Source organism: Agelaius tricolor, unplaced genomic scaffold, assembly GCF_023055355.1.
Source record: "Agelaius tricolor isolate 1412-34295 unplaced genomic scaffold, bAgeTri1.0.p SCAF_19, whole genome shotgun sequence".
NCBI classification, from domain to species: domain Eukaryota; kingdom Metazoa; phylum Chordata; class Aves; order Passeriformes; family Icteridae; genus Agelaius; species Agelaius tricolor.
In genome coordinates this window covers 15,530,902-15,555,977 of record NW_027269279.1, presented here as the reverse complement: position 1 = coordinate 15,555,977, position 25,076 = coordinate 15,530,902, and the positions used below count along the sequence as shown (strand labels likewise).

Sequence of the window (25,076 nt, the reverse complement as noted above, 5' to 3'; positions counted from 1 at the left end):
GGGTTTAGCTCTGAGCTGAGTTCTGATGGTTAGGTTGCAGTGGCACTGCCTGAAGGCTATTTACACAAATCTGACAAGGAGCACAGGGCTCAAATCACCCTCACAACCCAACAGCAACTCCAGAGAGGCCTTGAATCTTCCAAATAAACAAGAGCAGCCTTGGGTGGTTGTCCACAAAGTTTATTACAAAACCATGTACTGCCACTCTCATTCAAAAGAGAAAATCCCTGATTTAGTTTCCTGGCTCATGGTGGCTTCACTGCAGTTCTCCAGCTACTGCTTCCCCTGATCTGCCATGCAGGAGTCTCTTCACATTAATTTGGTACAGCAGCAGCTCAAACTTCAGCACTGGGTCACATTAACAGGAGGAGAAAACGCTTACAAAAACCTCTCATTCTAAAACTGGTAAAAGTGAAAATATATTTGGGAAAGGCCTCACTGCAGAAAGCTCTAAACTCTTCCTTGATCTGAAAAAAATAAAAGCAGAAAAGGGGAAGATGAATCAGTTTGAATGCCTTCCCAGGAGGAGGAAATTAGGTGAAGAGCTGACTCTGTACTCCTGCTGCTGGATGCAGAGCCTTGGCTGATGCAGCCTTGCACTAAAACCAGATCTGCCTCTGTACCAAGCCTCACTCTTCGAGGTGCCTCATGGCTAAAATAGCAGGTGGGCACTAGAACCAGAGCTACAGGCTGAGAGAGAAAAGCAAAAACTACAGCCCAGATCTTCAGCTAAAAAAAAAATTTGCCAGATGGCCTGAGTCTGCATTTTGTTATCACCTCCATAGCCCTGCAGCTCCTTCAGCATTTGCTTTATTAACCCTTGTTGTATTCCTTCCTGGGCAAGTGTTTCCAGAAAAACTTGAGGAAACACAGGCTAAGCCTGGTTTTGTGCAGCACTGGATCGGTATCAACAGGGAATGCCATGTCAGGAGGAGCAGGTTGGTTTCAGCTGGAGAGATGTCACAGCCCAGCCTGCTCTGTCCTCACCTGCCGGTGGCAGCACAGGGCACACGCAGGAGGTGCCAGCACTCACCTCAGGGCACCACTGGGACATCCACGCAGTCGTAAGCTGAAGCTTTCATCTTTTCCAGTGGCTTCCCCAGGAGCTGCCGCAAGGCCGCGTAGTCAGGCTTCTCCTCGTACTCCAGGGCCAGCACCTGCTCCAGGTAGTTCTGCAGGGCATCTGCAAGGAAAGGCTTTGTGGGAGCAGCACAGAAACTCCAGCTGCCAAATGGCCATTTCAGGCTGCTTGTCCTGCAGCCAGCTCACCCACCCCCCAGGCAGCTGCAGAGAGGAAAACCAAACCAAGGCTAATACAAAGCTCAAAGAATCACCCAATTATACAATAAAAGAGAATCACCAACTGGTTTGGGGTTTGGGTTGGAAGGGACCTTGAAGTCCATCTCCTTCCACCCTTTGAACACTTTTCAGGCATGGGACAGCCACAGCTTCTCTGGGCAACAAAATGGGATGGGGAAGTGTCCTCTAGCCCCAGGTATTTCATTTCTAAACCCACCAGCACAGCTCTCCCTTCAGCAAGGTTCATTAAAGCAGATCATGGAAAGCAGCCCTCATTCTTCTGCACAGAAAACAAGGGATTTGTTCCCAGCCTGCCAGACAGTTCATGCAATGCTTGGTCACCATCACCACTGGAAGCCATTCTGAACCAGCACCCCAGCATAGAGAAAGTTCTGGCTTCAGGTACAGTCAGTCCTTCATCCCTGAGTCCCATTGCCACTGAGAGCAAGCCCATACCTGGAATGGATCTCTGCCTGAAGCACAGTTGGAGAAGGCATCTCACATCCTTTCTGTACCTGTCAGGAGAGGCAATGGAGTAGGCACCTGAGCACCTGGCTTTGACAAAAAAAATCCTAGAAGGCTGAATTCAGCTGGCCATGTTCTGGATGAAGCAGAACCTGGGGTTCACCAAACACCCTGAGGCCAGGCTCAGCCTTGGCTGTGGGATTTGCCACATCCCAACAGTGTATTGTGACCTGGGGATTTCAGTCACAAACCCCCCTCACTGCTTTCTGCTGAGCATTTCCCAGAAGAATAGATGATTTCTCCTACCTTTCTTTCTGTTCCATCACGGCTTTTACTTTGTCCAGCTCATCAGACCAAGGTAAAATGCCACAGAGCCATTTCAGAAGACAGTAGCCCAGAGATTCCAAGTCACTCCGTCGAGATGGTCCTGATGGGAAACATGAGACATTCACACGTCACTCATGAAGGGGCAGAAGTAAAGAAATTCAGGAGCTTCATGAGGATGTGCTCTGGGGTATCAATACTCCTGGAAGCCTGCTAACATAGTTCAGGAATCACCTCCCAGCATCTGGAAGAAGATTTCCTGAACACTGTGAAAGAGCAGTCACATCCCAACCAGGAGAAGGACAGAATTTGGCACAGGCTGCCCAGGATAGTGTGGAGTCTCCATCCCTGGAGGGATTTAAAAGTCATGTAGATGTGGCACTTGGAAACTTGGGTTAGTGGTGACCTTGGCAGTGCTGGGTTTACAGCTGGACTCAATGATCTTAAAGGTCTTTTCCAACAAAAGTGATTCTATGATTTAAATGCCTTTCTAGCTCTCATTGCTTCAAGGTCAGAGCACAGCCTGCTGCAAATCTGTTTTGGGCAGGGATCCTGTCTGGCTTGAAAAAGATCCCTGCTAAGCCAGCACGAAGGGCCTTGTTTTCTATTCCCCACACGCCTGCAGCAGCCAAGGCTCCAGATGGAGCAGGAACATCCCTGCTGCAATCACTGAATGACCTGGCAAGTCCCAACACAGCAGCCATCAGGAGGCAGGAGTGAACAGCCCAAAGAGGGACCCAGTTCCTGGTGCATGTGAATGCCTGGAAAGCAGCAGTGCCAGCAGGGAGCCCGAGCTCCAGGGAGCACCACCACAGGAGCAGCCCCAGCACGTGTCACAAACCAGACCCACCTGTGCCCTTGTGGCTGTCCAGGCTGATGAACTCCACCGTGCCTTCGTGAGGGGTCCTGCTGCCCTCGCGCCGAGCCACGTGCTTGCCCCCGGGGCAGTAGCGGAACGCGAAGGCGTAGCCAGCGAGGGTCACCTGCAGGGCAGCACAGAGCACCCACCTGAGTGCAGAGCAGCCCCCAGGGCTGCCCCACAGCTCCTGCTCGAGCATTGTCCAGCCTGCTCTGCTGCCCTGCCCAAGGCAGGGACCTGCAGGCTGCCTTATCCCAAGGTACCATGCCACCTCCAGTGCCCTTTCCTGGCAGCACTGCTCCTGCTCCCTACCTGTGTGAGGTCTGCTGGGTTCAGATAGATGTTCTCAGCAGTGATGTCCCCATGCACATACTCATTCTCATGAATGTACTCCAGACAGTCTAGCTGAGAATAAACAGGGGGAGCATATCAGATCCATGCAGGCTCCTGCAGCACCCCGGCTGTCACTGAGCTGGACCTTCCCCAGCTCCCTGTGGCCATGTGGATGAGCACTAAAAACACCACATCTCACAGCCTTCAAGTTTAAAGGTCAGGTTTTTCTCATTCTTCTTATCCTAAATTCCTTCAAGGTGACACAGTGCTCAAAAGATGCTACTGAAGTTTACAGCAGGTTTAGAGACCCCACCCAAGCCCCTGGACCAGCTTTAAAACACCTCTAGGAGATCCAGAGGAAAGTTAGAAGTCTTTTCGGAAAAAGTCCCTTGGGAAGGATTGGTTCTCCACATACCACACGAACTGCAATCTGAAAAGCTGCCTTCTCCTTCAGCAGGTGCAGGCCATCACTCAGGACCGACTGAAGAGATCGCCCCAAATCAGAGAACACCAAAAACCTGCAGGAGAAAAGGGCTTTGCACATTGCAGTACCTACCTGGTTTGGAGACCCTGCAACAGACACTTGCCAAGTGATCCATTGGACCCCACTTCAACTCCAAGCTGACCTGGGGAAACACTTCCTTGACTTTTGATAAAAGAAAACTTTTATAAAGGAGACAGGTGTGCTTGTCATGTGTTGCAGACACACAGCCTGAATCTCCCCTTTGTGTTAAGTGTCAAGGACCAAAATAAGGTGTCCTCTGGCCTGAAGGGCAGCAGGAGCAAAAGCAGAAACTTCACCAGTAACACAAGGACTGAAGGAAACAAAGCAATGAGAGGCAAACTATTTAACACACGATAGGAGCAGTGCATAAAGTCAGGAGCCCAAGGGGCAATGACAAAAGGACTAGGAGAGCAAGCAGAGGAGAGGGAAAGCCAGAGATGCTCAGACAGCCCAAGGGTTCAGTCACCTCACCTGTAGCTGTCTGCATGCAGTCCAAAGCCAACACAGTTGGGGATGCCCAGCAGAGGCACGGAATGCCACTTTTTCCACTTCTCCACTACAAGAGAAGAGGACAGTGCAGCAGATGCTGCTGAGGAGCTCCAGGAGGAAGGAGTTAGTGATGCTCCTCCTCTGAAGGTCTGCTCTGCCCTGGAGAGCTGACAGTGGCCTCTCATCCTGACTCTGTCCCCAGAATTCCAGTCTCATGTGTGCAAGAATGGAGCAGGGAAGATTCTGGGAATACCAGAGCAGGCTATGGCATGGGATTGCTACAGGGCTGGGGAAAACAAGGAGAGGGGAGAGAGAGGGGATGAGGGACAAGCAGATTTTTACACTTCTCCCAGAAGTACAGATTTGACATAAATTCTTCCATCCCCCTTGCCTACATTCTCTGGGCGGCTTTGTTCTTGCTCAAGTTTTGGGATCAATGGAGTTGATACCAGAGAGCTGCTGAGAGAACCACCCATGGAAGAGGGACAGGAGGGTGAGCCAAGGGGAGATAGGCTGCAGGGCTGGGCAGCTCCCAGACACATCAAGGCAGAGTGAGGAGCACAAGAAAGCTGTGCTCATACTGCACTGTCCTACAGCACACAGACTGCTGGGAGAACTGGCATTGACCAAACTCCTCAGCACTCTGGCACTAACCAAGCAGGGGATTATTTTATCCTAGTCTGGCCTTCCAAGAGATTCACATAACTGATGAAAGGGAATGCCAGTTATCCTTAGTCCTTGCCCTCACAAGAAGCACCAACCTGTGCCTGCCTTCGCAGCTCGCTGGAAGAAATTCTGTTCATTGTAGATCCTCCCATCTTTGGCATCCTAAAAGGAACAGGGAGGAGTGTTATTTCAGCCACACACATCCTGCTGGAAAGGAAAGCTTGGGTAAGATTGCTATAAGACCTTAACTGCTCATTTTAAAGAAAGCAAAGATCAACTAACAGAGCTGAGAGCAGAGCTCAGGTGTCTTGGTTCCCTGTTTAATGCTGTCCCTAACAAACACATCAACTCTGAGTATCAGCACAAATAGGAGAGGGGCCATCTCAGGTTGGGCCTTTCCAGCAGCCCATTAACATCTGTCTGAGGGTTAACAACAGCCAGGCAGTGCAGCCCAGGCACAGCATGGAGAGAGCTGTGGTCCCACAGCTGTTATGTTAACAGGAGCCAGAGGTGACCTTCGTAGCCACAGCAGGGATGAGGGCATTTCTACAAACACACAAGTCTCTACAGAGAGCTGTAACATTTATTCTAGCTGTCAGAAAGTGAGACAGGAAAGTCTGTATTAGTAACATTTGAGGTATTGCTGTCATCGAGTTACCTCAACTGCACACAGTTCCCACTCAGAATGTCTGTGTTTGCCTACACACACATATCTACTCAACACTAACTCAGGATAGCTGCTATCCTGCATGGGAGAAAGCAGCAGTGTTATATTCTACCTGGTTTGGTACAAAACTGGTATCAAAGCTGGAGGAACAGCAGACAGCACAGACCATGTCCCAGAAGGGTATTTCACTCTGCATCTTGCCTGTGAGCCCATGTGGGTCATCAAACCCCAGAGCCAAAATGCTCTCATGTGCCATATCACACTCCACAGTGCTCAGCAGACCACCAAGCAGCCAAAAGAAAAACAGAGAAGTTGGGAGTGTTGCCTACAGATTGATTACAGTTTCCCACCGTCTGTGGCACTTAGCAGATCTTTCTCATCCACACTGTATTCCTTCTCCATCCTCTTACATGTCTCCTCTAACAAAAGGCAGAGGGATTATCCAAGTGCATGCAAGAGCCCCACAGAGCCATCAGTCAGCACTGGCCCTCCTACAAACCAGCAACCCCCAAGAGCCACAGTAGATAAGAAAACAGTCTTTCAGCTCTGGTTCGTGAGCTACTGAAAATCAATCTACTGAATTTCCACAACAGAACAGATGTTACTGGAAATAACACATTTCTGGAGAGCCCAAGATATTGACAAGTACCTGGAAAGCTGGCTTGGAACTCCAACTATAATTCCTATGTGATTTCAAAGTGTGCTCTGGCTTTACATAGTGTCTCCATGCTAGCTCTTACACAGCCCCAGCACAGCACCAAATTCCAACCTCTCCAGTTTCCCCAGACTTGAGCAGGCTGTGTGCACGCCTCCCATCGAGGAGAAAAGTTGGTCTGTGTCCTGGATTGTCAAGCAATTTGTATTCTATTTGCCATCTGTATGGCAGCTGTCTTCTGTTAAGTGGGCAGTTTTTCTTATCTCTTCCACAACCACTCTTCCCTCTGGGGAGACACCAGCTGATAACAGACTATTGAATGTCACTGCATGACTGATGCATGACTGATAAGAACTACAGCATCCCGTTGGGAGATGTGAGCCCAGAGGGGAGAGCCAAGCATTCCTACCCAGATATAATCTGGAGATCCTGGAACACCTGCACTCCTTTCTCCACTGGATTCCCCAGAGGAACAGCAGCTGCCTCTTCCACTGGATCTTCACAGGAAGACTCCACCCTTTTCTACAGGATCCCTGCTCCAGCAGAACCACCCCTGACACTGCAGGAGGGCTGAGCCACAATTCCAATGGGACTGCTGCCAACACCCTGACCCACAGGGTGTCAGGTTGTGTTCTGACTCTGTCAGCGTTGTTTTAGTTTACTGCATTGTTTATTTTATCTTTTTATTTTCTTCCCTAGTAAAGAACTGTCATTCCTGATCCCACATTTTTTTGCCTGAAAGCCTCCTTAATTTAAAATTTATAGCAATTTGGAGGGAGGGGGTTTACATTTTCCACTTCAGGGTAGGCTCCTGCTTTCCTTAGCAGGCACCTGTCTTTCCAAACCAAGACAGTCTGACATTCCCTAATCAAGATCTCCACCTCACACCTCCAAGCTCAGTTCTGCAGGTTCCTGAGCCTGGTCAATCAAAGCAGCAGCCTTCTGTTATTAAGGCTTCAGGGTTTTTTTAATCCTCATATCCATTTTCTTCACATCTTTCCAGAAAAGCCAACTGAAATCCCAGCACAACACCCTCAGGTTAGATTCATCTCCTAATTTAGCAGGGGCCTCTCTGACCACTCTCTCCCAATTTCTCACATACTCTCAGCCCAACAGGTCAGGACACAGTACTCTATGCACAATTCCTTACCCAAACAGATCAAAACTCACAAGTTTGAGGGAGTAGCTTTGCTTTTGAGGACAGGTTCCAGATGCTGACTGCGCTGTGGAAGGATGGAACAGATGTGGTTACAGGAGCATGGAAAAGAGGTTGTGCATCATTAAATGCAGCCTGTGCAGCTGGATTAACTCATTCTCTGCTTCTTTCCCTTGAGCTTTGCAAAGCAACCTCTGTGACAGCGCCTTCCCAGATCACTACAAAATAATTCTTACCTTGCTCCAGGAGCTCAGCACCCTGACATGCAGTGCAGTTCTGCTTAAGTCACAGAAGCATCTGGGCAGGGCTACAGTATGGGGGGGCTTTGAGGAGTATGTGAAGAATAGATCATTAGTAGAATCTCAAAGGCATCCCCAAATTCATTTGCCAAGCACTCCCTCCAGCTCACTCCATGGTTTGACAAGTCTGTAAGGGATGCCAAGTCCCTCTGCTCTGTATGGATGTCAGAGCTGTGTGTGGCTTCCCTTATCCAAAAGGATTTGCACCCATGACTTGGCTCAGGGCAGTTCCTCCTCTCGTGCTCTTAGACCAATTGCTATCCACAGGTTACCTGCTGCTCATCACCTAAAACCTACTTCTATAAAAGCACTCTCCACTACTGATTTTCCTTTTTATCACATTTTTTTAAAAACATAGATGGATGCTTAGACCTTGTTATGCAACAGCTTGAATAATGAAAAAGAAAGTAAAGCCAAATATCAGGCAAAACTTGGTAATGGAAAAAATTCCTTCTGGACAGCTTCCAAATTAATGAGAGAAGAACAAAAACTCCCCTTTGGAAGTTTACAACTAGACTGGAAAAATCAGCACTTTTCAGCACTAAATGGCTGAGAAGCAGCCTATGTGGTGTGGTTGCTTTCTTTGGCCCCAAAATACACTGAGAATTGACATTTAGTGGGTATTGACACCACTTACAGCACAGGAACTCCTGTACAGTGCCAGCAAATAGCTTTTGGACCTAAAAGAGAAAGAGGAAGTGTGGCCCCAACAATGGACATTTTATAGTAACAGAGCAGTGTGGCCTCGGCTTGATACTATGCTGCTGGCAGAGTGGCTGACTGGCAGATGCCCAGTGAGGAACGGCTGGAGCTGTGTCGGGGCAGGTTTAGGTTGGAGATCAGGAAAGGTTCTTCCCCCAGAGGGTGCTGGACACTGCCCAGGCTCCCCAGGGAATGGACACAGCCCCGGGGCTTCCAGAGCTCCAGGAGCCTTTGGACAGCGCTGCCAGGGAAGCCCAGGGTGGGATTGTTGGGGTGTCTGTGCAGGGCCAGGGGCTGGACTCCCGGGTACTTCCGGGTCTCTTCCAGCTCAGAATTTGTATGAATGATCCTGCAAGCCTGCGGGTCACCGCCAGCCCGGCGGACACCACGCTGTCACCCAGTCCGCGGCCTCTGGGGGTTTCGGGATGTCCCGGCAGCTGTCGCCGAAGCCAGAGCCGGTGACCCCGCGCCCCTCGCCTCCCTCTGCCCGCCGCGGGCCCCACGGTACCTTCGTACACCAGCCCACAGCTGCCCTGTTCCAGCAGCCGCACCAGCTTCCACAGCCGCCCTCCCTGGTCCGTCAGCACCGTGTCCGCCGGGAGCGGCACGGCCGGGCCGGCCCGGGGCTTGCGGGGAGAGCGGGGCCCCAGCCGGGCCGCGGACGCCCGCGGGGAGGGGGAGGCGGCGGGGCTGGGGGCTGGCGGCGGGCTCGGGACCGGCGCTGCGGGCTCGGTGTGCTCCTCGGGCGGCGCGGGCAGCCTCCCGCCGCAGGCCGGGCAGAAGCGGAACGTGGGTTGCACGGCGAGCCCGCACTGCGGGCAGAACGGACCGGGCCTGCGGGACACGGACAGCGTCAGAGCCCGTCCGCCGCCCCGCTTCCACCGCCCCGCTCCCTCCGCCCCCAGCACCTAGGGGAGCCGCCGGACAGCTCCGCCCGCGGCCGCTCCGGGGTCTGTGTCCCTGTCTGTGTCCGTATCCCTGCCCCCGTCCCGCGCCGCCCGCGCACCCTCCTGCCCGGCATGGCCCCGCCGGAGCAGCCCGGGCCCGCCCGCCGCGCCGTCACCGCCACGGCGCAGGCGCCCCCCGGGCCGCGCCTCGGCCTGGCGGGACAGCGGGGCTGAGATCGGGGATCGGGGGCCTGAGGGGACCTCGGGATCTGAGGGGATACGGGGGCCGTGAGGGAACACCGGGGATCTGAGGAGACATGCGGGCTTCTGAGGGAACACCGCGCTTGTGAGGGAATACAGGCGATGTGAGGGAACACCGCGCTTGTGAGAGAATACAGGCGATGTGAGGGAACACCGGGGATGTGAGGGGGCACCGGGAATGTGAGGGGGCACCAGGGCTCACGACGGTCCCGCGGCCCGTGGGCTCCCGTGGGCCGGCCGGGCAGGGACACGAGTGGTCAGGCCGCCCCGGTGTGGGCTGGCAGAGCCTCGGGATCCCTTCTGGCCGTGCTCCCAGCGCTGCCCTAGGGCCGAGTGTTTTCACTTTACTTAATAAAAGACACCAGAGAGCTACTCGGAAAGGACCCTGAGACTGCAGAACAGGCAATCACAGGTTAATGAGTGCAGGAGTTAATGCGTGGCACAGCGTATGCACCTGTGTATCTCATCTTTTGTATACATCCTACACCTCAAGCAGGCACCGTTTCCATAAAAGAGGTGTAGGTGCACTTAAACCTTTCCCATCAGGTGGGCTGAGGCCAGGGTTTGCCTGGAGAAGGTGCCTGGCCCCTGAGCCCCCGCAGCAAAGGGGTAGCAGAGGTGGGTGAGGTGAGGGCAGTAGGGACCTGGTTCTTGTCCCACAGAACATTGCACATATTAAGGTGTTTTTCAGAGGCCATCGCAGTGAGCCATGGAATACCACTGGGTGCAAGCAGGAGCAAATGGGACCTGGAAGGTGACTGCTCATTGCATGAAGAGCTGAGTGGAGCAGCTGCTTCCACAAAAGTTTAGTGTGAAGCAGGAATGCGCTCCATATGCTGATGGTGGAAGGTGGAGGAGTGGTGTAAGGCAGCATGAAAAAAACCGCAGGATATGAACCCTCTGACTGAGCCCACCATGGGGCTGTATGCAGGGCTTGGAAGAAGCATCTCCAGGTAGGATGTCCTGCACAGACCTCATTCTGCCATGGGCTGGCCACCCCTTCTCAATCGCTCCAAACGCCAGGGTGTGTTCCTAATATTCACTAAGCACACAAAATTCCCAGCAAAGCCAGAACTCTGCCAATGACTCTGGGAAGCTTGGCATGTGCTTGAATTCGTTTCTGCAGCTGGTTGCTGGGATTTTTTTGAAGCACCTGGACACTGTCAGGAGCGACAGGGCAGGCTGGAGGGTTTCTTCCATTCCTGCCACCATGGCCATCAGGTCACTGCACTCCACAATCACTCTTGTTTCCTCTGGCATTGCAAGCAGCAGCAGAACATTGAATTGCCTCACCTCCACTGTCAGCCTCCTGCAAAACCACTTCAGTTCCAGCTCTTCCCACATCCCATCTAGGTACAGCCTCAATTCCTTTGTTAACTGAAGCATCCCCTCAGAATTTTGACAGAAAGGAAGCAGCCCTTTATCAGATTTGTTTGAATTTACCTTTACAGGCTGGTGGGTGGTGTTTTGTTTTCCCTAATTCCTGAACCAAGATCATTGTCCCCAGGCCCTCCATAGTAACCAGTGGATCAGGTGGGAATGCCTTAGTTCAGCAGATTTATGAAGTCTTCCAATTACCATTTTAATTTTTAAACTTCAACAGTTAATTCTTGATCATTCTATAATTTCATTGGTGGTTGCCTAGGGAACAGTGATCATGACCTGAAGACATTCAATTTGGGGAGAGAAGAATCCATACAATAAACAGAAATACAGGGTGCTTTAAATGTCAGACCCCCAAAAACACAAGAAAAACTGAGAAAACAGAGTGATGGGGAAAGGCAGACAGAAAATAGTGAGAAAAGGCAATTCTTTCAGATTTATTTCAAGAGCCACCAAGCCAGCATCAGAGAAGAGAATCCTCCATCCTACTTAGTGCTGTATTGAAAGTAATAATTTGCAATAAAAAAGAAACCCATAATAAATAGATGAAAAGGGAAAAAATTAACTAATTTCTCCATTTCATAACTGGCAATTTACATCAACAGGGCAATCTGGGTGCCTGCAGTCACTCTATAGGGGATTGTGTCTGCAGCATTGCACCTTTTGCCTGGTCTCAGTAGGAATTTGCTCCCTCTTTCCTACCTCGGGCATTGAAAACCAGTCTGGACTTTGGGCTGCAGAGGGCTCTGGCTCCTGGAGAGCCTTTGGAGAGCAGGACAGAGCAGATTTCGAGGTCAAGCTTTGAACCTTTCAGCTCTCAAGTCCTCAGGTGAGGTGCCAGAGCCTCACCACCCTCACAGGGAAGGATTTACCTCTGGATGATTCCCTGTTGCACTGCCCACCCATCTCACACATTACTATCATTTAAAACCCCTCCCAGGGTTTCATTTCAAGGGTTTGCACTGCACTTTTGTTCTCCTTTAGCCAGAGTACATCTCTCATGGAGATGCTCCCTCTATCCCCCAAGTTTCTCTGGTTTATCTGTAAGCTGAAATTCCACCCCCATACTCAGCAGCCTGCAGCACTGCCTGCCCCGTTCCAGCTTCCTCGAAAGCAGTGGGTCAGGTGAATTTTTCACTCTCCCTTGCTCTCGGGAGAGGGAAAAGTATAAATTTTTAGGAGAAGACCTGTCTTCCTGTGGTCTTTTTGTGTTGAGGATGGTCTGACAGAGTCACAGAATATCCTGAGTAGAAAGGGACCCACAAGTATCATTGAGTGCAACTGCAAGTCTGCTGCTGTAGCCCCTGGGAAAGTGCAGACAGCTGGGATGGCAACAGAAAGATCCCTGTCTCCCCCCTGCAGGAGTTTCCTTGGTGCCAGTTCAGTTATGTCTCCCTTATCTCACCCTTGGCTTCCCAGCACACTGCCAGCAGCCCAAACACATGACTTATCAGATTTAGGTGCTGGCAGAGATCTTTGAGCTTGACAGAATGCCCAAAGCTGCCAGTTCTTCAACCTCTTAATGAAATGAGGCTGTTCCTTTTCATTTACACACCTCCTGGATCCTAAAGTGCTGCCTCTTGAGAAGCCGTGCTAGAGTGCTGGGAGAGGCCTTGGAACCCTTTCAGCTCCAAATTGCCAGGTCCAATCCGGCAGCTTTAAGAGGTCTTGGCTGTTGGCACGCCTGTGGGAAGTGGCCCTGGGGACACCAGCTGCTTCTCTGGGCTGAAGGGACAAGCAGGCTGCCTTTGGGCAGTGCAGGCAGAGCCTGCCCATGTGTCCCAGGCCATGCTGCCTCTCCAGCTCCCACCACAGCGGGAGGCTCACCCAGGCACAGAGGAGCAATGGTTGCTGAAATTCCCAGCCATGTCTCCTCCGTGCTGGTGGTGCTCCAGGGTCTGTCAAAGACCTGGAGCTCTGTAACCCCCAGCAGGAACACAGGGACACCCTGGGGACACTTTGCTGGAGGCTGATGTGGGTAGAGACTGTGCCAGCTCTCTGCAGAGGCAGAGAGGGAAATCACACTTGAGGAGAAGAGGGATTGGGAAGAGCAGCAGGTATTCTGGAAAGCCTCCACCTGTGTCATCCTTCCCAGCCCATGGAGATTTTCCTGTGTCTGAGCACTCCAAGGGGAGTCTGTTTCACTGTGCATCTTCTCAGCACTTAAAGGGCAAAGCGATACACCAAGAGACTCCAACCTGGCAGCCAAGATTGGGGGGCTGCAAGCTGGCATGCCTTGTGGTGAAAGGGAAGGGGGGCCCCACCCTAGGGAAAAGAAGCCCAAGACATCTTGTCCTTGGCAAGTGTGGGGGGACCAAGAGAAGGTGTTGGATCCACTCACCCTCTTTAACTGGAACCACCATCCTGGCATTTTACTCCTGGGCAATGGCACTCCAGTCTCAGGGTGGCACCGTGCAGCACTGCAGCAAAGTTAAGGATGGGAAGAAATGAGGACAAGATGGAAAAGGCTCTCAACAGAAGTCAGTGTGTCTGTCCCTGCACCACAACTCCTGGGATGTGCCCAGGGAAGCCCTTGCATGTCCCTGAGCCACCAGCTGCTCTGGAGGAAGGTGCCACTGGGCATCATGGGGTGTGTGTCCTGCTCACACTCTGTCCTCCCTCACAGGGAGCAGCAGGAGGCTGGGATGGAGAGCAAGGAGCAATGCAGATGGGGTCACATAAGGACAGTGGTAGTGAATCTCTTGCCTGGATACTGCCCAGGGTGGCAGGGCCATGGGGATAGCAGAGAAACTGAAAGAGGAATTACTTAACCAAGTTCTTCTTCCCAACATCTGCATTTGGCTACTGGCTGAGAGATGAGGGGCCAGAGCACCGTGTGCCAGGCCCAGCCTGGGATGGCTGCCCTGGGGACTCACTGGCACATACCCTCCCCCCAGCCTGTCCTGCATTTTGGGTGTTGTTTTGACAGGGAAGGGAAGGTCCTTGATGTCCTTGATGCACAGAGATAAGATGGTTTCATGAGCCAGCCAGCACCTTTAACACAGATTAAACCCTGAAACCATGTGTGGGGTGAGCAGGGCTGGGGTTTTCTGAACCCAGATGGTCTGAAACAGCAGGATGGATGTCCCCACTGCTGCTGACAGGATGGCCCCTGTGGCTGCCCCTTGGGAGTAACACCATGGGAGATGGGGGTGATAACAGCCAACAAGGAAAGGTGGTGGAGAACAGCTTGAGCCATGATCTCAGGGACACAGGTGCCAGCAGCAGGAGCAGGGTTGACAAGTTTGGCACAGGGGTTGGTTCTTCCTTCCAGGGGCTCATGTGAGAGGTCAGACAGGGACATCCCCCAGGCAAGTGCTTCCCCACTGTATAATCCCTGCTGTCCCTGCTGCCTCCTCTCTGCCTGATCCTGCCTTTTTCTGGGTTTCTCCCATGTTCCTGCTGAGTCTCCTGCACACTCCCAGCCTTGGGTATGAGCTGAGTCACTGCAATGCCACTACACCTCATTGCAACATCTCCTGTCTTCTGTTCTAGGCACCATGAGGAGCCTGTAAATACTTTCTTTGGCAAGATTTTTGTTTTGATCTAATGGCTCAGCTTCCTTCAAAGGCAGGCAGTGAGAGGCACTGCATGAGGCAACAGAGAAGGTCACGGGGAGAACTCAGGCAGCTGTAACAGGGGAGGATCAAACCCAGGCTTGAGCAGGGGTGTGGACAGGTGGCTCAGCCCGGGCTGGCATGAGGTTCCAGCATGTCACCGCAGGCAATGACTGTCCCAGATCCTCTCCAGGCCCACAGTTACCTGTGACTACTCAGCTTGCTGCTGGCCTCACCTGAGACAGGGCCAGTGGCCCCGTGATGACAAAGATGCTGGGCAAGACCACACCGTTCCTGAGGTGGCCACCAGCAGGATGCCATGCAGAAGGGTGACACATGATGAGGGAAAGCAAACAGGGAGAGGACGAGCCCTCGGCCAGGCCATGCTTGGAGGGAAGGCATGTGCTATGGCCACGCTTGGCCAGCCTGCATCATCTCAAAACACTCTTGTAGCTCTGCTGAGGGATAATGACTCTGAGCCAGGCAGCTCCTTCCTGCCTCTGAGCACTGTAGTGAACTTTGCTGTGTGCTGCTAAGGACGTGAGTGTGAGCAGGGAAGCTTTGCTGGGGTCTGGTGGCTGCTCAGTCACCCATGGAGACAGCTTCAGTTCCTCTGGTGTCTGTGGAACCAGCTGGGGGAGGGCAGGAAAGGGCTCCCAGCTGCAGCTCTGAAGATGGGCACTGGGTCCAGGTCTCTCCCAGTGCAGCCCAGCAGGAGATGGTATCTGGGTACAGGCCAGACAGTCAGAACTTCAACTGCAAGCACCCCATCTGGGGCCACACTCACAGCTGTGACATGCTCCAGGTGCCCTGGGGAGCCAAAATTCAGCTTTGGCCATGGCCAAGATCAAAGGCACCAAGGTGGAGAGTGGGGTCTCCCAGCTCAGGGGGCCCTGGTAGTGCAGTCACAAGCGCCACCCTCTGTTTGGCCTATCTTAACAACAATGCTGCTGATTCCTGCTCCCATACCCAGACACCTTCACCCTTGTCCTGGTTCTCAATACATTTCCTCCTCTCCCAAGGGCTAGCCAGGGTCCAGAAAGTGGCTACAAATCTCCAAGATCAGAGAGGAACACAGTTTTCCAAAGCAGTCATACTCAAAGCCATCACTGTGGCATTCAGCTACATGGAGTCACCCAAAAATATAGAATCATAGAATTACAGAATCATTTTGGTTGAAAAAGCTCTCTAAGCTCAAGTCTACCTGTTCCTCCAGCACTGCCAAGGCCACCACTAAAACATGTCCCGAAGTGCCACATCTACATGATTTTTGAACACTTCCAGGGACTCCACACTTCTTTCAGCAGCCTGTTCTGATGTCTGAATTTCTTCTCTTTATCATTTGGAAAAAGGCAGTGGCTGGGGGCTGCTCTGCTTCCTGCCTGTCATAGCCTGGGGCGGGTTGGGTTCACTGGGGCACCCCCAAACCCCCCAGCAGTCACAGCACCCAAGCTACCCCATGTCCCTTGTTCAGTAGAGCTGCCTCAAGCCATGGCTGTCCTTGTCCCCACCGCAGTCCCCTTTCCCCACCCTTCTCTTCCTCCTCCCTCTGCCCACACTGTGCAAACTTTCCCCACTTTGGTGCTCTCAGCACCAGCAGCACCTTCTCCTCTCAACTTGGCAGCCAGCGGGCAGGACGGGCAGGGCAGCCATACACTGTGAGCACACTCCAGCGCCGGCACTCTGATCCTTATCGGGAGCACTCCACCTGCCCCCTAGAGTGGCCCGGCAGTGCCGCATTCCCACGCACGGAGCTGGCACCCGCTTCCAAAAACCAGGGCACCAGGGCAGGGCCCGGTGTGGAGTGCTGCTGCTCGGGAGCGGCGTGGGTGGACAGATGGACACGGCAGACTGACCATGCCCATGGAGGGATGGACTGACTCCGCACCCGGAACCACCATGGCTGCTCACAGCCACTTCCCCCCACAGTGTGAGAGCTCCTGTCACGTACACGTGCGGCCACTTGCACACACACAGCACCTACACGCACACACACACAGAGCCCTACACACACAGCCCTACACACACACACACACATAGAGCCCTACACACACACACAGCCCTACACACAGACACACACAGAGCCCTACACACACACACACACAGAGCCCTACACACACAGCCCTACACACACACACACACACACACACACACACACACAGAACCCTACACACACACACACAGAGCCCTGCACACACTCGAATGTCTAAGTGGGCACATGTGAATTTGTGTTGTGTCCCACACCTGGCACGCGGGCAATGCCCAGTGCATTTGCACACAGCTGTGGAACGCCCAGGTGTGCACTCACACTGGATGGGTGCGCGCACACACACACGCACACATATACACATACATACATACATATACACACACACACACACACACACGCACACATACACACACTCTGTCTCTCTCTTCCTCACCCTCCCACGGTCCCGCCCCACTCGGGTCCCGCCCCCGGCGCGTGCGCGGTGCCGCGGTCCCGCGGCGGGCGCGGGCGGGGCCGCACAGAGCAGGAGCCGGAGCCGCAGCCGGAGCCGCCCGGCCCGGTGAGTGAGCGGGGGGGCGATGGGTGCCGGAACCGGCGCCGGCACGGGGGATGGTGGGCGCCGGGGGGTGATGAGCATCGGGAGGTGATGGTAGCAGTAGCGGGGGGGTCGGGCCGGAGGGGGGATGCGTGGGGCCGCGGCCTCTTGTCCGCTCGTTGGGGCGGCCCCGCCCGGAGCTGCGGCAGCTCCGGGGCCCTTGGCCGGCTCCTCCCGCTGCCGCCTCCGCGCTCCGGCGCCGCTCGGGCTCCATGCCGGCGGCGGCTCCTGCGCGGGCCCGCAAGGGTCGCGTCCCCCGTAGGCTGCGGCGGATGGAGGCGCGGGATGGAGGCGGCGCCACGCGGGGATGCTCGGCCGCGCTCGGGGGATGCGCCTGGCTGGGACCCGCCGGCATCCCGGGGGAGTCCGGGCCGCCCCTCCCTGCCGAGAACGGACACGGGCCTGCGGGGACCGAGTGGGCATCTGCCGGCCCCTCTGCGCCCCGGGCCCTGGCTCGGAATGAGAAAGTCTCTCATGCCAAGACAGACCTTGATGGGCTGGAGCGTGTCGGGGGAAGGAAACGGATCTGGGGAAGGGTCTGGAGCACAAGTCTAATGAGGAGCAACTGGGGGGGCTCAGCCTGAAGAAAAGGAGGCTCAGGAGAGACCTTCTGAGTCCACAACTCCCTGACGGGAGAATACAGCCGCAGTGGGGGTCGGACTCTGCTCCATGGGAACAAGTGATGGAACAAGAGAGAACAGCTTCAGGTTGTGCCACGGCAAGTTTAGGTTGGATATTGGGAAAATTTCTTCACGGAAAGGGTCGTCAGACACTGGAACGGGCTGCCCAGGAGTGTGGTGGAGTCCCCATCCCTGGAAATGCTCAAAACCAAGTAGAAGCAGAAGGGATCTCCCTATCCTCTGCTCACAGCTGCCCAGGTGGCCTGTCCTGCCCAGCCACTGAGAACTGCAGGGCAGGAGCAGGGCTGTACAAGGGTCCATGAGAAACCCCTGTGTTGGGCTCCAGCCCTTGTTCTTGCTAAATTCATGAGGCCAGTGAGTTTGCAGAGTTTGTCTTTTTATGAGCAACTGCAAACTCACTGGGCAAACCAGTGATGTTGTTTTTAAGGCAAAGGGGATGACCAGCTCTTGCAGCAGTTTCCTCCCCTCTCTCCTGCTGCTGCCCCAGCACAAAGGCAGTTACAGATGCAACCATGGAGCCCATCAGGCTCCCTATGCCCACGGACCCACTCCCATTGCAGGGCAGCAGCTGGGCACAAGCCAATCTCTCATTCTGCAAACAGGATCTAGCCTCAGCTTTCTTCTTTATTTCAAGGCCTGAAGTTCCTGTCTGGGTCAAACCCAGACTCACATATCTTATGTGTCGGACACTTGGTGTTGGGTTTGTAGAGGGCTGTGAGGTCACTGGTCCCTGCTGCACCCAACACCCCACCAACCTTACAGCCTCTTAGAAAGTTTTATTACTGTTTTCACAACCAAGGTGAGGTTTTTATGGTCTCACTCTGCTGTGACTCCCAGAACTCTGTGAACACTGAGAAGGTGAAGACAGCCCAGCAGTGAGAGCTGTGTGTTACTGAACACTCATGGCTGGTCTGGGGCCTGCTGGCCCTGGTTGCTCTTTGCAGGACCTGGGACTCTCTAGATGCACCCGCCTTGGAAATCACTCACTCTTCCTGTAAACAGTGGCCATAAAAAGTCCTTGCCCTGCTATGGCTGAATAATTTCCAACACAGACACTGTGGGGAGCAGAGAGGAATTTCCTGCTCCAGTGACAGTGTGGAAAGTACCCAGAGACTGACAGCCCTGGCCAGGTGTGTGATGCCACCACCCCGGGCACAGCTGCGGAGGTGCAGGCACCTGGCAGCTCATCTTGTAGGGGTGACACGGTGTCTCTGTCAACCAGCAAGAAGAAACACCGGGTTTATATTAAAAAAGGCAACGTCTGCCATTTGCAGGGCTGGTTTCTATGGGAACGGGACATCAGAAGAGCAGAAATGTGGTGTGTGCTCTAAAATAACTGCAGGCTCCCGGGAGCACATGGCCTTTGCTCGGCCCTTTCCGCTGAGGCGGTGGCTGGGCACAGCCACCTCCCAGCAACGAGGCGGTGTGGAAGTGGGTCAGGAGGTGGGATGCTGTGGCCTTGATTGCTGCCAATGCTCAGCCTGTCCTCATCTAAATCCACTGGCAGAACAGCTCTGGTCCAGGCTGGCAGCTGGTGCCACCACGTTACCCGGCACAGCTTGGTACTGCGGCAGGGGCTGGTGGGGACCAGTGGTGAGGACCAGTCTTGTATCCACTCATGCAGGCTATGGGCAGGCAGGAGTGTTTCCTTCCTCCCTGACCTCCCTGAGGATGGTGAGGGTGTGTCCGCACTCATGTGTTCAGGAGACCCTTCCTCAAGGAAGGAGGAAGGGAGGAACTGGGAAGGGAGGAACTCCTCAGCAGGGAGAGGAGCTGGGTTGCTCTCCCTGAAGCTGGTGGTGGTCGCCTCTCTCTCCTCCCAGATCTTTGGCCCTGCCTCTTGGTGGGAAATTCAGTCTTATCTTGTCGTGCTTGAGGTCAGGCAGGAGCATCTCTGGCAGGGGCAGCCCAATGTGCTGCCCAGCAAGGCACCTTGTTGCCTCCAAGGTCATCATCCACCTGTGGCACTCAGCCCTCCCTAACTGCCGAAGATGGGCCCAGACATGGACCTGGGACCTGTCCTGTCCTCTGATCATGGACATCTCAGGGCTGATCCAGGCAGCACCTTCCAAAACAGGTTTTCTCTTTTGGGTTGCAAAAAAAATTCGTGCTTTGGATACTAGAGCCTGGAAAACCATTTTTGCTCCCAAATCCAGTAAGAACTTTTGTAGCTTAGCTTCTTCCTCCTCTCATCTCCAGCAAGCGAAAGGTCCAGAACGAGTTTTCTTGGAACACTTAAAAACTTGAAAAATATTTATTGGCAATAATGCAGTTTTCAGTCTTTGTACAGTGTTTGTATTACCCAAGAGCTGCTTGACATTTTCCCAGCAGCAGCTGGGGGCAGTCGGGGGGGCAGCTTGAGTTGGAGGGTGCGGCAGGACGAGCAGGATTTGGGATCTCTGCAAGGGCAGCAGCTGCTCCTGCCTGATCTGCAGCATTCGTCCTTTAAAGTGAGCCACAACTTGGATTCCCTTGGTTTGCTCTGGATTCCCTCAAGGGGGTGCAGAACAAAGGTTTCTGCTTGGGGGTGGGGGGGCTTATCTGGGGCACTTCAGATGCTGCTGTGTGGGGTGGGTGTGTGTGGGCCTGGGGAGCTGCTAAGGGATCCTGGGGCACAGCCTGGCCACATGTGGACCAGAGGTCAGCTGGAGACAAGGCACTTTGTGAGGTGCTTGAAGGTGCCTTTGCCAAGTCCCCATTGCTATTCCTTTCCTGCTTGCTCTGGGCGGGGTTCTGGTGGACTTCATGGGGCTGAAGCATAAGATTTCTGCTTTTTCCTGCCTAGAGAAAGATCCTTGAACACAGATGTCCCTGCTGTTGTGGGAATCTGTCTTCTGTGCATGGAGTGGCAAAGAGCTGGTGGGTTTTTTGTGCTCTGAGAACACATCTGAGTTTAGCATTGGGGCTGGGAAGGTGCTTGCAAAGCCAGGAGAAGGCTCCTGGTTTAGGGTTGAGCCTGGGAAGGTGTGTGCCAGGGCAGGAGAAGGCTCCTGGGTTTAGGGTTGGGGCTGGAAGGTGTGTGCCAAGGCCGGAGAAGGCTCCTGGAGAGCTCAAGGAGCTGCTGGCAGAGAGCAGGTGAGGCAGGTGGGTGTTGCTGCTGTGCCCTGCGTGTCTCGGGTTGCTGTTGCTGCAGCTCTGTTGCCACTGGAGCTGTGCTCGCTGTGTGTGTTCACCTGCCCGGGAGCCAAGGTTGGCAGGGTGGGTCAGCAACCTCCCTCCTCTCACTGGGGCACCCTGAAACCCCTGCTGAGCTTGCTGGGTGCCAGCTGCATCCAGGGAGCTGATACCATCCCAACCAGGGCTGGAGAACGTGCTGTGGGGCACCTGCCAGGGCATTGCCCGTGGGTTCTGTGCCCGTCTGTGTCCCCATGGCACTTTCAGTGCTGCCAGGCTTTGGAGCACTGGCTCAGAGCTGACCCCACAGCTGCCCACTGTGATCCTGTCAGGGTTTGCCATGCTCAGAGGCTGGCACTGCTCGGTGGGGGCTGCCCAGAGTCCGGCAGTGCGGGCAGGAGCCTCTGCTGGTGCCAGGGCTGCCTCTTCCTTCTCCGTGCTGCTCTGCAAGCCCAAAATCCCAGCCAGCGTCCTGGTGGGATAGCAGTGCTCTGTCAGGAAATGCCACTGCAAATGGAGACACAAACAACTTGAAGGGATGGCGGATGCTTCCCGAGAGGGGGAGGAGGCAGCGGGGGATCATTCTCGAGCACTGACCTTCTCTTGTGCTTCCCTTGCCCTTTTCTCATCCTTGCCTCTCGCAGCAGAGTTTCTGCTGGGAAAGCACCCAGTGTTGCAGAACCAACTCCTCACACGGCAGGAGGTGGAGGCACAGCTTGGAATCTCCACCCATCCCAAAATAATAGGCTGCCAGGAGTTTGACGGCCTTCCTGGGGCCGGTGTTTATGGTTCTGTAACCCTGTGCTCCTGCAGTTCGAGGAAGGCTGTTGCTGCCTGCTGCTGGGAAGGACCCAGGGTTGGTACTGAAACAGCAGCTTCCATCTCTGGGAACAGCCATGCCAGAAACCAGGGGCACTTACTCTTAGGAGAGGGAGCACAATGGTTATTTTTGGGGTGATGCCAGCTGTTGTGGCTCCAGGCTGGGAGCAGAGAGCTGCCCTGGGCTGTGTGAGGTGTGGGATGCTGCCCTCCTGCTGCCCAGCTCCACCAGCAGCTGGCACTCACAGCTCTCTCCTCTCTCTCCTCCAGGGTCCTGCGCTGGGCCCCTTCTGATGGGAGGATGGTTCTGCTCAGGCAGTTCAGGCTGCTGCTCTGGAAGAACTACATCCTGCAGGTAGGCTGGCACTGCACCCGGGGGCTGCTTCTGGCACTGCTAAATGGGGGTACATCAGAGCTTGCCCAGCCTCTGGCTTTGTCAGGAAACCTCTCCTGTGGACTCAGGGCATCTCTAGGAGGAAAACTGGGTTATTTGTGCACGTGGTGTGTTTTGTGCTGGGCTGTGTGACCTTATGGGCTGTGCTCTGTACTCAGTTTCCTTGTCCCTGGCCTCCCCAGACTGCCCTCCCTTCTCCTGGCACCGGGTAACCCACCCCCCATCTGTGTGACAGTGGGGTTTTCTGAGCTGTCTCATTGCACAACCTCCTCTGGAAGTCCCGGTGCCTCCAAAACCCACTGGAGCCCTGGGGTTCTTTTCCTTCATTGCTTTCTACCACTCTCAGGAGCAGCTTTTAGGGGTCTTAAAAATATTAAACCACTGGTAGCCACTGCCAGCCCACCTCCCACCATGGCAGCTGGGTGGTACTGAGGGATTTGGGGACCGCAGGGCTGGCAGGTCCTGCCTGGTGCTGGCCCAGGCCACAGCCCCTTTAGGTGTTCCTGGGTGGATTGTGTGGCTCCGCTGGGACCCAGAGCCAGCCCTGGCAGAGTGTGGGGGAAGAAGAGGGAGCAGGGATGGCTGCAGCCTGGCTTTACACTTTCAATTACCCGTCTGCAGCTCGGCACAGCGTTGCTGTAAAAATAACCCAAAGGAAGAGGGAAGTGCTGGCCGCACCCGGCCTTCCAGCAGGCACAGAGCAGGGAACTGGGCTTTGAGGGGACAAAAGGGACTGGCAGCAGGGCTGATTTGCAGCCAGGAGCATCCCCCATCCCCTGTGCAGGGGAAAAGCGTTGTTTTCTGGCTGTGCTCCAGGGTGGGGATACATCTCAGCGTGTTTTCCAAGGCCTCAAGCTGACTCAGGTCTGCTGTGCCAGGATACAACTAAAGGTCCTGTTCCTGATAAAGAAACAGCTCCCAAGTCACCCCCAGCCCACTGAGAGGACAGTGGCTCTCCAGAGTTGCTTGGGCCAGGCAGAGGTGGTGATTAGGGATGAGTATCCCTGGCACCTCTGTAATAGAGACTTGAATGACTTCTGCTGCAGAGCTGGTGAATGTGTGTGAGCCTGCAAGTTCAGGGAGGCAGAGCTGTTCTGAAGGCAGCCCAGGAGACAGGGAGCGGTTTAGTGCCATAGTAAATCAGTGGGAGGCAGCTGGGCTGCCAGGGCTGCATTATAAACCCATCAGACATCTGCAGCGTTTGCATTTATGAGTGTGGCTTTGGGAAAGCTCCTTTTCCCCTGCCTGCCTGAAGCTTCTGCTTCCTGCCCATGCTGCTGGGGCTGGCTGTGGCTGGAGTAGACTCTTCCTCCCAGGGGAATCCCCAAGAGGTGTTTTGGGCTTTGACAGTGGGTGCTGAGAGCCAGGGTAATGGTAGTTCCCTTATCATCTCTTGACAAACTGTCCAAGATCCTGTTCAGCCTGGCTCCTGCAGGGCCGTCTCCCTTCCCAGGATGCACTTAGGGCTCCCTACCTGCCCCACCTGAGCCTGCCCACTAGCTGCTGCATAATATCCAGTTGCTGAGACAGCAAAGTTGTGAGACTTAAGCTCTTGGTGCTCCTCTTTCCAGCCTGGCAAAGGGGGAGCATGCAAAATCCCCATGTCTTGTGAAGCCCAAATTAGCCAGAGGCCTCAGAAAAGGTTAATGCTGCTGCTCCAGGCACATGCTCTGAGCAGCCATGAACCCCTGTGGGCAGGGACATCTCTGAGCTGTCACTGCTGTGGCTGAGGCTGAGTGTGCTGTGCTGCTCTTGAGCCTGGCCTGGGGTGAAGGCAGCTCGGTTTGCAGGAGGAAATCACAGAATCCCAGAATGGTTTGGATTGGAAGGGACCATCCATCCCGGTGCTCTGCCATGGGCAGGGACACTTTCCACTAGAGCAGGTTGCTCGATGACCACAGTTCCCCTGGGACACCAGTTTGAAATGCTAATTGACCTGGGTTGGATGCTAATGAACCTATCTTGGTGGGGGGTGTTACTGGCTAGGAGGCATTGTGCAGGAGAGATAGCCCTGGGGGAATTGATGGATGAAGGTCCAGAGTGCAGCACTGGAGTTCATTCTCCAGTTGCTTGAATCTCAATTAAAAAAAAAAAAAAAAAAAAAAAGCCACTGTGTGTAGTGCATTAGTGGCTTGGGTATGCCACTGGTGCCCATTGGTGTGCTTGGCATGCTGTAGTCCTCCTGTAGCCAGAGGCTCTGCTGGGCCCCATCCTGGGATGCAGATCCAACGTCCAGCTGCCTGGAGCAACTCAGCTCCAGCAGGAAAAGTTGCACTGGTTCCAGCAGTGTTGCTGCACGGCAGAGCCCCAGGGCACAGGGAAGGAGCAAAGCACAAGCCTGGGTCATTCAGGCCAGTGGTGTGGTGAGGAAGGCTCTGGTGGAGGCTGGTTTGAGCTGGAGCAGTGTTTAGGGTAGGGGATCCCTTGGCTGGAGAGTCCTAAAGGATGTGGGAACCAGCACAGTGTCATTCCTGGCCTCTGGAAAAACCCAGGTTGTGAAACCTTGTGGAATGCAAGAACACTATTGCTCTTGGTGTTCTCATGCCCTGAACCTCATGACTGTCTTATCCAGCTTCTGTGTTTGCATCTTCATTTTTATCTCTTGAGAGAGAGAGAGAGAGAGTGTACTATAGGTAATCTGTGTATAGATACATACTGATGGTAGCTGTCTAGATGTCTGTGTATATACAGATACATAATGTATTTTATATCCTTGCCCCATGTTTGTCTCTTTCCCCTGGCCTGCAGAAGAGGCAGATCCTGGTGACGCTGATCGAGGTGTGCCTGCCGCTGCTCTTCGCCGCCATCCTGATCGCGCTGCGGCACCGCGTGCACTCCGTCAGCCACCCCAACGCCACCCTCTACCCCAGCCAGTCTGTGCATGACCTGCCCAGCTTCTTCTCCTCCCAGCATGCCAGCAACCCCTGGGAGCTGGCCTATGTCCCCTCCAACAGCAGCGCCGTCCGGAGCATCGCCGAGGCGGTGGAGAGAGCTCTGCCCATCAACATCAGAGGTG

General features: G+C 54.3%; 2 protein-coding genes across 2 annotated transcripts in view; one reads left to right on the top strand and one right to left on the bottom strand.

Moving 5' to 3' along the window:
• Positions 1-164: 164 nt before the first annotated feature.
• VRK3 (VRK serine/threonine kinase 3) lies at positions 165-9,501 on the bottom strand. Its single transcript, XM_071444571.1, has 12 exons — positions 9,328-9,501; positions 8,928-9,253; positions 7,433-7,485; positions 5,036-5,102; positions 4,257-4,341; positions 3,696-3,798; positions 3,260-3,352; positions 2,939-3,071; positions 2,071-2,191; positions 1,756-1,814; positions 1,034-1,183; positions 165-467 (listed from the first exon to the last, which is right to left on the bottom strand). Exons 1-11 carry the CDS (start codon positions 9,438-9,440, stop codon positions 1,035-1,037), a joined length of 1,302 nt encoding a protein of 433 aa, XP_071300672.1. The 5' UTR covers positions 9,441-9,501; the 3' UTR covers positions 165-467; position 1,034.
• Positions 9,502-16,957: 7,456 nt separating this feature from the next.
• Positions 16,958-25,076, top strand: part of ABCA3 (ATP binding cassette subfamily A member 3) — a 31,778-nt gene continuing 23,659 nt past the window's right edge. Inside the window, exons 1-3 of the mRNA XM_071444555.1 lie at positions 16,958-17,056; positions 21,937-22,021; positions 24,809-25,073. Coding sequence (XP_071300656.1) covers positions 21,968-22,021; positions 24,809-25,073 — 319 coding nt within the window. The 5' untranslated portion in view covers positions 16,958-17,056; positions 21,937-21,967. The remainder of the gene's footprint in view (positions 17,057-21,936; positions 22,022-24,808; positions 25,074-25,076) is intronic.